This window comes from Mobula hypostoma, chromosome 4, assembly GCF_963921235.1.
Source record: "Mobula hypostoma chromosome 4, sMobHyp1.1, whole genome shotgun sequence".
NCBI classification, from domain to species: Eukaryota; Metazoa; Chordata; class Chondrichthyes; order Myliobatiformes; family Myliobatidae; genus Mobula; species Mobula hypostoma.
This window is the reverse complement of record NC_086100.1, coordinates 35,896,041-35,910,684: the sequence shown is the minus strand read 5'-3', so window position 1 is coordinate 35,910,684 and position 14,644 is coordinate 35,896,041. Positions and strand designations below refer to the sequence as shown.

The 14,644-nt window shown below is 42.4% G+C and overlaps 1 protein-coding gene across 1 annotated transcript in view; it reads left to right on the top strand.

Annotated features, from left to right (window-relative positions):
- Positions 1–14,644, top strand: part of LOC134345926 (mucin-2-like) — a 187,269-nt gene that overhangs the window by 64,574 nt on the left and 108,051 nt on the right. The window contains exons 3-5 of the mRNA XM_063047278.1: positions 815–991; positions 9,240–9,416; positions 10,380–10,556. Coding sequence (XP_062903348.1) covers positions 815–991; positions 9,240–9,416; positions 10,380–10,556 — 531 coding nt within the window. The remainder of the gene's footprint in view (positions 1–814; positions 992–9,239; positions 9,417–10,379; positions 10,557–14,644) is intronic.

Here is a 14,644-nt window from a genome sequence, read left to right as displayed (position 1 = left end):
TGTAACACAGATTGATTCTAGTAGCACTAATGATCCATTCAGAAGGTGAATTCTGACCGAAGTCAAAATTTGCGATCTTTTGATCCTTTTATAAATTCAGCTGATTCACTGCTCAACATTACTCGAAACAATTTTCAACCAGTACTGATCCAAGTGTGTCGAAGTATCTTCACCTGATACAACTAATCGTTACACACCTATTACTGTTTCATCTACATCATTTTTGGCCGCTCCTATTACAGCGACATCTCTCACAGACACAACATGTATATTTCTCTTGGTGTAAACAATTGTGAATAAAAAGATGAAAAGTATTGACCTCAGAAAGTGTTGTTTCCCTAGAAGTTCTATCTCATGTTCCTTGCCCACACATTGTGTGTGTGACAAGAGGTGTAGGTCTGGATGGTCAGGGCTCAAGTGCTGGAGTGTGAATGAATGGAACCGGAGAGTTTTTTGAGACTGAGTCGAGAACAGAGTTCTGGAGTAGCTGCAAGACAAGAACCTGACAAGGTTATGGAAGATTCCAAATGGGAGAGTAATCGCAGTTCCAATTGCAGACTAGAAGCAAAGTTGAGCTGGTGATTGAGCACCGAACCTAAATTTAGGTGCTCTTTACATATCCAAATCTTAGCAGCTGAATGTGGCCGCCAGTTAGCTTAGCGAGCATAGTCTTTCAAGGGCCTTGCCAGCGATTGACACTCCGGAGAATCGGAACGTGTAAAGCCTGGAGGCTGGTATGGTCGGGTGCATACTGTGACACAATAGTATTTATTTAATGATTTCTTCAATCCCAAGAGTCTGTGTTTGATTGCAGCTACAACAGGGCCTATTACAACTCCTCCTGTGACTACAGCTTCATCAGCATTACCAACCACTTCAGAGACAACAAGCACATCTACACCAGCCTCAACAACACAGAGCTTGACTCCAGATCTAACAAGTGAATCAAGTACACTGATAACAACTGCTCCAAGCTCCACACCAGAGCTCTGTAAGTATCCAAGGCTCTGTCCATGGCAACGTGTAATGTATTTCTCATTGATCTGTAAAGAAAGTAATGGGTGAAGTGGATTGAATCTCATTTTGTTATTGGTACGGTGGAAATTCCTGTGTTGAATAAAGGAATGATAAGTTCAGCAGACACTGCTGGAATCGTTTAGAACGCATGGACAGAGAGTCAGTGAATGATTTATGTCCATGACCTGTAGTCTGCGACAATGTTATAATTTCTACAGTTGCAACGACTCCTGTACCAGAATTAGTCTCCACTACACCTACCATTAACACTCTGGGACAGCAACTGCTCCTGTTATAAATACTGCTGTTGCAATTCCTGTTGCTTGAAGCTCCTTTCATCTCCCATTTAGAATCAGGGACAGAATCGAATTTAATATCACTGTTATACATCATGAAATCTCTTCTTTCGCAGCAGCAGTACATTGTATACATAATAATAATAAAGCTTTGAATTATGTGTTTATACTGATTAAATTCTGAAATATTCCAGTGTCTACTCCTGTTCTCAAAGCTACTCCTGAAGCAAAGACTCTGGTTTTTAGCCTCCACTGACAAGGTTTTTAAGGGAGCTATAACCATTGTCCAATGGTATCTTCACCATCACAGTTATGAAATCCATTGTTTGAACTACAACCATAAATTATCAGAAAAATTTTTTCAACTAATGTTTTCTGCTGTACTGAAACCAAGACAGGAAATGTATTATTCACATTGTCACTCATCCAGCAATTGCTCTGGTGACCAGACCGTAAACCGTACAGGTCAAGATTCCGCATTTGAACTGAAGGGAGCTGAGGGGAGAAAGTCAGTTCCTCTAAGTGCAGATTCAATATCTATCTACAAATCATTATGTTATTGGTACACCTTCCCTTTCTCATTGTTAACTTAGATTATAACACAGATCAGTTCTAGCAGCACTGATGATCCATTTGGAAGGTATATTTTAGCTAGTAGGTGAGAACCTGACCAGAATAGGAAAGAATCAAAATGAGAGAGCAATCATAACTGCAATTGCAGACTGAACCAAAGTTGAGGATGACAGAGCACCAAACCTGAGTTCAGGTGCTCTTTGGCACAGATGAAAGGGTGGCTGAGTAGATGGTGTAGGGGGAAGTTTTTGGATGATTGAATCATTTTTTTGGGGAAGGGGTGAGCTGTACAAGTGGAACAGGTTGTACCTGAACTGGAGGGGATCCAATATCCTGGGAGGGATGTTTGCCAATGCTGTTGTGGAGGGCTTAAAACTACATTTGCAGGGCAGTGGGAACCGAATTAAAGGGGCAGAGAGTGTGACAGTTGGCACACAAGTAGAGACAGCTTGCAGGGAGTTTGTGATAAAGGATAGGTAGATGATAGACCAAAGATGCGGTCAGCCAGCTGGTTTGAGATGTGTCTATTTTAATGCAAGGGGTATCATAAACAAAGCATACAAACTTAGAGCATGGATTAATACAAGTTGTTGGAGAAGATCCTGAGAGGTAGGATATATGAGCATTTGGAGAGACACAATTTGATTAGGGATAGTCAGCAGAGCATGATCAAGGGCAGGTTATGCCTGATGAACCTGACTGAATTCTTTGAGGAGGTAACAAAACACATTGATGAAGGTAGAGCAGTGGATGTGGTGTATATGGTTTTCAGTATGGCATTTGATAGAGTTTCCATGTAAGGTTCATTCACAAAGTAAAGAGTCATAGGATCCAAGGGGACCTTGCTCTGAGGATCCAGAATTGGCTTTCACACAGAGGCAAAGGGTGGTTGTAGATGGTTTATATTATGCATGGAGGTCAGTGACCCGTGATGTTCTGCAGGGATTGGTTCAGGAACCTCTCCTCTTTGTGATTTTTATAAATGACCTGGATGAGGAAGTGGAGGGATGGGTCAGTAAGTTTGCTGATGATACAAAGGTTGGGGATGTTGTGGATAGTCTGGAGGGTTGTCAGAGGTTACAGCAGGACACCGACAGGATACAGAACTGGGCTGAGAAGTGGCAGATGAATTCAACCCAGATAAATATGAAGTTGTTCATTTTGGTAGGTCAAATTTGAAGACAGAATATAATATTAATGGTAAGACTGTTGGCATTATGGAAGATCAGAGAGATCTTAGCATCCATACCCATAGGGCATTCAAAGCTGCTGAGCATGGTCACAGTGTTGTTTCGAAGGTGTATGGCATGTTGAGTGAACTTGACCTTTTCTCCTTGGAGCGACTGAGGGTGAGAGGTCACCGGATAGAGTTGTATAAGATGCTGAGAAGTATTGATTGTGTGGATAGCCAGAAGCTTTTCCCAAGGCTGAAATGGCAAACACAAGGGGGCATAGTTTTAGGGTGCTTGGAGGTAGATAGAGGGAATATCAACGTTCAATTATTCACACAGAGAGTGGTGGGAGTGTGGAATACACTGCCAGAGAAGGTGGTAGAGTCGGATAAAGTAGGTTGTGTTAAGAGATTCTTAGATAGGTGGAGCTTAGAAAAACAGCGCTGTGCAGTAGGGAAATTCTAAGCAGTTTCTTGCGAAGGCTACATGGCTGGCACAACATTGTGGACTGAAAGGCCTGTAATGTGCTGTAGATTTCTGCGTTATTTATATATCCAAATCTTGGCAGCTAATCATGGCTGCTGAATAGCTTTGCAGGCTTGAAACCTTAAAGGGACCTCGCCAGTGATGGACACTCCGGAGAATCGGATCATCTAAAACCCAGAGTCTGGTGAGGTTGGATGCACACTGTAACAGCGTGAAGAAGAAACAATGCTATTTGTTTAATGATTTCTTAGACTTTAAATGTCTCTGTTTGATTGGAGCTACAATAGGGCCTGCTACAACTCCTCCTGCTACTACAACTTCATCAGCATTACCAACCACTTCAGGGACAACAAGCACATCAATGCCAGCCTCAGCAACACAGAGCTTGACCACAGGTATAACAAGTGAATCAAGTACACTGATAACAACTGCTCCAAGCTAAACACCAGAGCTCTGTAAGCATCCGTCCATGGCAATGTGCATTGTATTTCTCATTGATCTGTAAACAGAGTGGAGTGAATCTCATTATGTCCTTAGTAGAGTGGCAATACCTGGATTGAATGAAGTAGCAATAAAATCAGGAGTCATTAATGGAATTATTTAGATCCACAGACAGAACACGTGGATAGAGATCTGTGAACAATTAATGTTCCTGATCTGTTGTCTGAGACAAACTAATAATTTCTGCAATTGCAGCAACTCCTGTACCAGAACTAGTGTCCACTACACCTACCATTAACACGCCGGTACAGCAACTGCTCCTGTTATAAATACTGCTGTTGCGAATCCCACTGTTTCAAAGTCCACTTACCTCAGATTTAGAATCAGAATCAGGTTTAATATTACTGGCATACATCATTTGTTCTGGTGAACCGACAGTAAACAGTTTGGGTCAATATACTACAAATGAACTGAAAGAGCTGAGGGGAGAAAGTCAGTTCCTCTAGTTGCTTGATGCTTGCTTCAGATGCATCAATCACCATCTCTAGAGTCAACTTTCCTTTCTCGTTGTAACCTTCGATTGTAACACAGATCAATTCCAGCAGCAGTGATAATCCATTCTGAAGGCAAATTCTGACCAAAATCAAAAAGTGCAAACATCTGCTCCTTTTGTAACTTCTGCTGATCTGCTGTTCCCATTTTAATCAAACAATTTTCGACCAGTACTGCTGCAAGTATACCTGCTGATCTTCGTCTGATACAACTAATCGTTACACCCCCATTGCTGTTTCACCTGCACCATTTCCTATTGCTGCTAAATCCCTCACAGACACAACGTGTACATTTCCCTTGGTGTAAACAATTTTGAATAAAATGATGAAAAGCATTGACCTCAGAAATCACTGCTTCCCAGAAAGTTCTGTCACGTATTCCTATCCTACACATTGTGTGCATGTGTGATGAGAGGTGTAGGTCAGGATGGTCAGGACCCAATCGCTAAAGTATCCAAGAATAGAACCGATAGAGGTTTTGAGACAGAGTCAAGAACACTGTTCTGGAGTAGCTGGTAGATGAGAACCTGTCAAGAATAGTCTAGATTCCAATCGAGTGAGGAACGTAACTGCAGTCGGCGAGTGAACCAAAGCTGAGCTGACGACAGACTGAACCTGAGTTCAAATGCTCTTTAAATATCCAAATCCTGGCAGCTAAACATGACTCCGATTAGCATAGTGGGCTAGAATATTTAAAGAGACTGCTCCAGCGATCTACATTCTGGAGAATCAGAACATCTAAAACCAGGGTCTATTGAGATCAGATGTGTACATAAACAGTGTGAAGATGAAACAATGGTAATTGTTTAATGATATCTTAGATGTTTGTGTTTGAATGCAGCAACAACAGGGCCAATTACAACTCCTCCTCCTACTACAACTTCAACAGCATTACCAACCACTTCAGAGACAACAAGCTCATCGACACCAGCCTCAACAACACAGAGTTCGACCACAGATCTAACAAGTGAATCAAGTACACTGATAACAACTGCTCCAAGCTCCACACCAGAGCTCTGTAGTATCCAAGGGTCCAAGGCTGTGCCCATGGCGATGTGCATTGTATTTCTCAGTGATCTGTAAACAAAAAAACTGAAGGGTTTGTTTGGCTCCGCAGACAGAAGTCATCAATGGACAATCACTGAATATTTTATGTCCATGACCTGTCGTCTGAGTCAATGTTATAACTTCTGCAATTGCAGCGACTCCTGTACCAGAATTAGTCTCCACTACACCTACCATTAACACAGCAACTGCTCCTGATATAAATACTGCTGTTGCAATTTCTGCCGTTTCAAACTCCATTCACCTCAGATTTGGAATTAGAAGCAAAATCAGGTTTAATATCACTAAAATATCTCATGAAATTTATTGTTTTGTGGTGGCAGTTTTAAGCCTCCCAGTGGTAACTGAGAAAAGCCTTTCTATCAATAACTTCTATTATTCTCTTGCCTGTGTCATAGAAACATAGAAACATAGAACACCTCAACACAATACTGGCCCTTCGGCCCATAAAGCTGTGCCAAATGTGTCCTGACATGAGAAATTACCTAGGGTTACCCATAGCCCTTGTTTTTCTGAGCTTCATATACCTGTTGAAGAATCTCTTAAAAGTCCCTATTGTTTCTGCCTCCACCACTGTCGCCAGCAGCCCATTCCATGCACTCACCACTCTCTGCATAATAAAAAAAACTTACCCTGATATCTCCTCTGTACCTACTTCAAAGCACCTTGAAACTGTGCCCTCTCATGCTAGCCATTTCAGCCCTGGGAAAAGGCCTCTGACTATCCACACAGTCAATGCCTCTCATTATCTTGTACACCTCTGTCAGGTCGCCTCTCATCCTCCGTCGCTCCAAGGAGAAAAGGCCAAGTTCACTCAACCTATTCTCATAAGGCATGTTCCCCAATCCAGGCAACATTTTTAAATCTCCTCTGCACCCTTTCTATGGTTTCCACGTCCTTCCTGTAGTGAGGTGACCAGAACTGAACACAGTACTCCAAGTGGGTTCTAACCAGGGTCCCATATAGCTGCAACATTACCTCTCAGCTCCTAAACTCAATCCCACAATTGATGAAGGCCAATGCACCGTATGCTTTCTTAACCACAGAGTCAACCTGTGCAACAGCTTTAAGTGTCCTATGGACTTGGTCCCAAAGATCCCTTTGATCCTCCACACTGCCAAGAGTCTTACCATTAATACTATATTCTGTCATCATATTTGACCTACCAAAATTAACCACCTCACATTTATCTGGGTTGAACTCCATCTGCCACTTCTCAGCCCAGTTTTGCATCCCATCAATGTCCCACTGTAACCTCTGACAGCCCCCCACAACACTTCCAACCTTTGTGTCATCAGCAAATTTATTAACCCATCCCTCCACTTCTTCATCCAGGTCATTTATAAAAATCACAAAGAGTAGGGGTCTCAGAACAGATCCCTGAGGCACACCACTTGTCACCGACCTCCATGCAGAATATGACCCGTCTACAACCATTGTTTGCCTTCTGTGGGCAAGCCAATTCTGGATCCACAAAGCAAGTTCCCCTTGGATCCCATGCCTCCTTACTTTCTGAATAAGCCTTGCATGGGGTACCTTGTCAAATGCCTTGCTGAAATCCATATACACTACATCTGCTGCTCTACCATCATCAATGTGTTTAGTCACATCCTCAAAAAATTCAATCCGGTTCATAAGGCATTACGTGCCTTTCACAAAGCCATGCTGACTATTCCTAATCATGTTATGCTTCTCCAAATGTTCATAAATCCTGCCTCTCAGGAACTTACCAACCACTGAAGTAAGTCTCACTGGTCTGTGATTTCCTGGGCTAGCTCTACTCCCTTTCTTGAATAAAGGAACAACATCCGCAACCCTCCAATCCTCCGGAACCTCTCCCGTCCCCACTGATGATGCAAAGATCATTTGCAGAGGCTCAGCAATCTGCTCCCATGCCTCCCACAGTAGCCTCGGGTACACCTTGTCCCATCCCGGTGACTTATTGAACTTGATGCTTTCCAAAAGCTCCTGCACATCCTCTTTCTTAATATCTACATGCTCAAGCTTTTCTGTCTGCTGTAAGTCATCACTACAATCTCCAAGTATCATACCAGTAAAGTGGAAGAAATCTTTTCAATTTACTGTGACACCCCATTCCAAGTGTCATGGTTTTTAAGGGAGCTCTAACCATTCCTCCAACTGCATCTCCCCCATGAATTACCGTAGCTATGAAATTCATTGGTTGTTCTGCAACCATAGAATTAGTCAGAAATGGCATTTTGCAATTGGTATTTTCTTCTGTATTGAAAGCGAGACAGGATATGCGTCATTCACATTGCCACACAACCAACATTTATTCTGGAGACCAGACAGTAAACGATTCATCTGAGCTGAAAAGAGCTAGGGAGAGAAAGTCAGTTCCTTCAGGCGGTTGATTTCTTGCTGCAGATTCATCATCCATTGTCTCTTGTGTCAACTTTCCTTTCTCAATGTTACCTTGTAACACAGATAAGTGTAGCAGCACTGAAGATCCATTTAGAAGGTAAATTCTGACCAAAGTCAAAATATGCGATTATCTGATTCTTTTATAAATTCAGCTGATCCTCTGCTCAAGATTGTGTGTGTGGCCTCCGTCGGTCCTCGTTGACCATAGGTACTGTGCCTCTGGTAGTCACTGGGGAGTGGCCCCTCCATGGCACAAGCCAGGGCAGAGTTGATATGGAGATCCATCTGTTGCCCATGCAGTGGGATGCCCGACTCCATGCTGATGACAGCTCCAAAGGAACGACGAAAGTCCATACAGTTTGGTGCCAGCAGCATCGCAGGAGTTGCCGTGCCGGTGCTGGGTACAGCAGTCAGCCACCTTTGGGACTCCGACTCCGGATTTTTCCTCAGGGTTTACTCCCAAAGCCTTTCCCATAAGCTGATATAGCCGCAAGGCAGCGGAGGTTTGAAATCGGAGTTTTCCCTCTCCTAGTTTACTCGAAACAATTTTCAACCAGCACTGCTCCAAGTGTGTCGAGCAATCTGCACCTGACCTGTTGCTGTTTCATCTGCACCATTTTCGGCTGCGCCTATTACAGCGACATCTCTCACAGACACAACCTGTATATTTCTCTTGGTGTAAACAAATTTGAATAAAAAGATGAAAAGTATTGACCTTAGAAAGTTTTATCACCAATTGCTTGCCCACACGTTGTGTGCGTGTGTTGAGAGGCATAGGTCCGTACGGTCAGGACACAAATGGTGGAGCATCCATGATTAGAACAGAGAGAAAATATTGAGACTGAGTCAAGAATGTTCTCTACCTAGTCTCAACATCTCTCAGTTCTACTCTTGTCAGGTTCCTGACTGGTGGGTGAATGAGAACCTGACAAGAATAGGTGAGAATCCAATCGAGAGAGCAATCGTAACTGCAATCGCAGACTGAACCAAAGTTACGCTGACAATTGAACACTGAACATGAGTTCAGGTGGTATTTACATATCCAAATCTTGACAGCTAAACAAGGCTGTCGATTAGCCTTACGGGCATGAATCTTTAAATGGACCGTGCCAGTGATCCACACTGCGGAGAATGTGAACATCTAAAACCCTGAGTCTGGCGAGTTTAGATGCGTACCATAACAGCATGAAGAAGAAATAAATCGTATTTGTTTTATGATTTCATAGATCCAAAGTGTTTCTGTTTGATTGCAGCTACAACAGGGCCTATTACAACTCCTCCTGCTACCTCAACTTCTACAGCATTACCAACCATTTCAGAGACAACAAGCACATCAACACCAGCCTCAACAACACAGCACCTGACTGCACAACTAACAAGTGAATCAAGTACACTGGCAACAACGGTTACCAGCTTGACACTGGAGCTCTGTAAGTATCCCAGGCTCTGTCCGTGGTGATGTGCATTGTATTTGTCATTGTTCTGAAAACAAAGTAACTGACCAAGTGGATCGAATCTCAGTACGTCACTTGTAGGGTGGAAATACCTGCATTGAATAAAGGATCAATAAGGTGAGGAGACACTGATGGAATCATTGAGATCTGCAGACAGAACACGTGCAGAGAGAATCAGAGAATGATTCATGTTCCTGATCTGTAGTCTGGGACAATGTTATATTTTCCACAGTTGTAGTGACTCCTGTAGCAGAATTAGTCTCCACTGCACCTACTATTAACACTCTGGTACAGCAACTGTTCATCTTATATATACTGCTGTTTCAAACTCCATTCACCTCAGATTTAGAATCAGAATCAGGTTTAATATTACTGGCATACATCATTTGTTCTGGTGAACAGACAGTAAACAGTTCGGGTCAATATGCTACAACTGAACTGAAAAGAGCTGAGGGGAGAAAGTCAGTCCCTGCAGTTGTTTGATATCTTGCATCAATCACCATCTCTAGTGTCGACTTTCCTTTCTTGTTGTTACCTTCGATTGTAACACAGATCAATTCCAGCAGCAGTGATGATCCATTCTGAAGGCAAATTCTGACCAAAATCAAAAAGTGCAAACATCTGCTCCTTTTGTAAGTTCTGCTGATCTGCTGTTTGCATTTTAATCAAACAATTTTCGAACCAAAGTTGAGCCGAAGACAGAGCACTGAACCTGAGTTCAGATGCTCTTTAAATATCCAAATCTTGGCAGCTAAACATGACCCCGATTAGCATAGTAGGCGAGAATATTTAAAGAGACTGAGCCAGCGATCCACACTCCGGAGAATCAGAACATCTAAAACCGGGACTCTATCGAGGTCAGATGTATACATAAACAGTGTGAAGAATAAACAATGGTAATTGTTTAATGATATCTTAGATGTTTGTGCTTGAATGCAGCAACAACAGGGCCAATTACAACTCCTCCTCCTACTACAACTTCAACAGCATTACCAACCACTTCAGAGACAACAAGCACATCGACACCAGCCTCAACAACACAGAGTTCGACCACAGATCGAACAAGTGAATCAAGTACACTGATAACAACTGCTCCAAGCTCCACACCAGAGCTCTGTAAGTATTCAAGGTTGTGCCCATGGCAATGTGCATTGTATTTCACATTAATCTGTAAACAGAGTGACGGGTCAAGTGTATTGAAATTCAGTACGTCCTTAGTAGAGTGGATAGGACCTACAATGAATAAAAGATCAATAAGTTGCGGAGACACTGCTGGAATCGTTTAGCTCCACAGAGAGTACACGTGCAGAGAGAATCAGAGAATGATTCCTGTCCCTGACCTGTAGTCTGAGAGAATGTTATAATTTCTGCAGTTGCAGCGACTCCTGTACCAGAAATAGTCTCCTCTACACCTACCGTTAACACCGGTACAGCAACTGCTCCTGTTCTAAATACTGCCATTACAATTCCTGCTGTTTCAAACTCCATTCACCTCAGATTTAGAATCAGTGGCAGAACCAGGTTCAATATTACTGGCATATCTCATGAAATGTATTGTTTTTGTGCTGGCAGTTTTAAGCCTTGCAGTGTTAACTGAGAAATGTCTTTCCATCAATAACTTCTATAATTGTCTTGCCTGTGTCATATGAGTGAAGTGGAAGAAATCTTTCCAATTTACTGTGACACCCCATTCCAAGTGTCAAGAATTTTCAGTGAGCTACAACCATTTCTCCAACTGCATCTCCCCCGTGAATTACCACAGCTATGAAATCTATTGGTTGTTCAACAGGCAGGAGATGAGGCTTAATCAAAGCCACTGGCAGGAGTTACAGGGCAATAGATGCATGGTGCAGTTAAACAGAAACCAACAAATACTGGACTGAGAGTGTTGTAGTTGAATGCATGCAGCATAAGGAATGAAATGGACGCTCCTGAAATTCAGCTACAAATTGGCAAATATGACGTTGTGGCCATCTCTGAAACTTGGCTAAAGGATGGCTGCTATTAGGAGCTGAATGTCCAAGGATATACGGTATATGTACCAGAAAGATAGGTTAATAGGCAGAGGGGGTGGTGTGGCTTTGTGTATAAAAAATAACACTGTCATTGGAAAGAGATGACATAGGATTGGAAGGTGTAGAGTCTTTATGGGTTGAGTTAAGAAATAGGAAGGGTAAAAGGACGCTAATGGCAGTTGTATACAGACCTCCAAACAGTAGCCGGGATGTGGAATACAAATTACAGCAGGAGATAGAAAAGGTGTGTCAGAAAGGCAATGTCATGATAATCGTTGGCGATTTTAACGTGAAAGTGGATTGGGAAAACCAGGTCAGTACTGGACCTTGAGAGAGAATTTGTAGAATGTCTAAGATATGGCTATTTTAGAACAAGTTGATGTTGAGCCCACTAGGGGATCGGCTGTACTAGATTGGGTGTTGTGCAATGATCCAGAGGTGATAAGAGAGCTTAAGGATAAGGAACCCTTAGGGAACAGTGATCATGATATGATTGAGTTCACATTGAATTTAATTTTTTTCCCTCTCAAATTTCAATGTATTGGTATTTCAGTGGAATAAAGGAAATTACAATGGCATGAGAGGGGAACTGGCCGAAGTTGACTGGAAAGGGACATTTGCAGGAAAGACAGCAGAGCAGCAATGGCTGGAGTTTCTGCAAAATATGAGGGAAGTGCAAGACAGATATATTCCAAATAAGAAGAAAATTTCAAAGGGAAAAGGACACTACAGTGGCTGACAAGTGAAGTCAAAGCCAAAGTAAAAGCAAAAGAGAGGGCATACAAGTAAGCCAGAGCTAATAGGAAGATAGAGGATTGGGGACCTTCTAAAAACTTGCAGAAAGAAACTAAGAAGGTCATTCGAAAGGAAAAGATGAATTATTAGAGGAAGCTGTTGACTAATATCAAAGAAGATACTAAAACCTTTAAATATATAAACAGTAAAAGCGTGTCGAGGGTAGATAAAAGACCAATACAAAATGACACTGGAGATATAGTAATGAGAGATGCAGAGATGGCAGAGGAACTGAATGTGTATTTTGCATCAGTCTTCACAGTGGTAGACGTCTGCAGTATATCGACCATTCAAGAGTGTCAGGGAAATGAAGTTTGTGCAGTGAAAATTACGACTGAGAAGGTGCTCAGGAAGCTTAATGGTCTGAGGGTGGATAAATCTCCTGGACCTGATGGAAAGCACCCTTGGGTTCTGAAGGAAGTTGTTGGAATCGATTGTTAAGGATGAGATTATGAAGTACCTGGAGGCAAATGAGAAGACAGGCCAAAGCCAGCATGGTTTCCTGAAAGGAAAATCCTGCCTGTCAAACCTACTGCAATTCTTTGAGGAAATTGCAAGCAGGGTAGACAAAGAAGATGCAATAGACGTGATGTACTTGGATTTTCACAAGGCCTTTGACAAGGTGCCACACATGAGGCTGCTTAGCAAGACAAGAGCCCATGGAATTACAGGGAAATTACCACAGTGGTTGGAGCATTGGCTGGTCGGCAGAAAACAGAGAGTGGGAATAAAGGGATCCTATTCTGGCTGGCTGCCGGTTACCAGGGGAGTTCCACAGGGGTCGGTATTGGGACCGCTTCTTTTTACTATGTATGTCAATAATTTGGACTACGGTATTAATGGATTTGTGGCTAATTTTGCCAATGATACAAAGATAGGTGGAGGAGCGGGTAGTGTTGAGGAAACAGAGAGCCTGCAGAAAGACTTAGTTAGCTTAGGGGAATGGGCAAAGAAGTGGCAAATGTAAAGTGTATAGTCACCTTTGGTGGAAGAAATAAACGGGAAGATTATTATTTAGATGGGGAGAGATTTTAAAATGCAGAGATGCAAATGGATTTGGGAGTCCTTGTGCAAGATACCCAAAAGGTTAACCTCCAGATTGAGTCTGTTCTGAAGAAGGCGAATGCAATGTTGGCATTCATTTCTAGAGGAATAGAATACAATAGCAACGATGTGATGGTGAGGCTCTATGAGTCACTCCTGAGATCACACTTGGAAAATTGTGTGCAGGTTTGGGCTCCTTATTTTAGAAAGGATATGCTGACATTGGAGAGGGTTCAGGGAAGATTCACAAAATGAAAGGGTTACCATATGAGGAAGGTCTGGCAGCTCCTGGGCTGTATTCCCTGGAGTTCAGGAGAATGAGTGGCGATCTCATAGAAACATTCTGAATGTTGAAAGGCCTGAACAGATTAGATATGTCACAATTATTTCCCATGGTAGGGGATTCTGGGACAAGAGGCACAACTTCAGAATTGAAGGACGTCCTTTTAGAACTGAGATGCGGTGAAATTGTTTTACTCATAGGTTGGTAAATCAGTGGAATTTGTTGCCATGAGCGGCTGTGGAGGCCAAGTCATTGGGTGTATTTAAGGCAGAGATAGATAGGTTCTTGATTAGCCAGGGAGTGGGGTGAAAGCAGGGGAGTGGGGATGACTGGAAGAATTGGATCAGCCGATGATGAAATGACAGAGCAGACTCGATGGGCCAGATGGCCTGCTTCTGCTCCTATATCTTATGGTCTTAAATGGCATTTTGCAATTCATGTTTTCTTCTGTATTGAAAGCGAGACAGGATATGTATCATCAACATTGTCACTCAACCACCTTTTGTTCTGGTGACCAAACAGTACACAGTACAGGTCAAGATGCTTCATTTGAGCTGTAAAGAGCTGGGGAGAGAAACATTGTTCCTCCAGGAATTTCATGTCTTGCTGCAGACTCATCATCATCGTCTCTTGTGTCACCTTTCCTTTCTCATTGTTACCTTCGATTGTAACACACATCAATTCCAATGGCACTGTTGATCCATTGAGAAGGTGAATTATGACCAAAGTCAAAATATGCGATTTTATGTTCCCTTTATAAATTCAGCTGATCCATTTCTAAAGATAACTCGAAACAATCTTCAACCAGTACTGCTCCAAGTGTGTCGAACTATCTTCACTTGATAAAACTGATCGTTACACACCTATTGCAGTTTTTTCTGCACCACTTTCAGCTGCTCCTATTAAACTGACATCTCTCACGGACACAACGTGTATATTTCTCTTGGTGTAAACAACTGTGAATAAAAAGATAAAAAATATTGACCTCAGAAAGCATTGTTTCCCAGAAAGTTCTATCGCCAATTCCTTGCCCGCACATTATGTGTGTGTGATGAGAGGCATAGGTC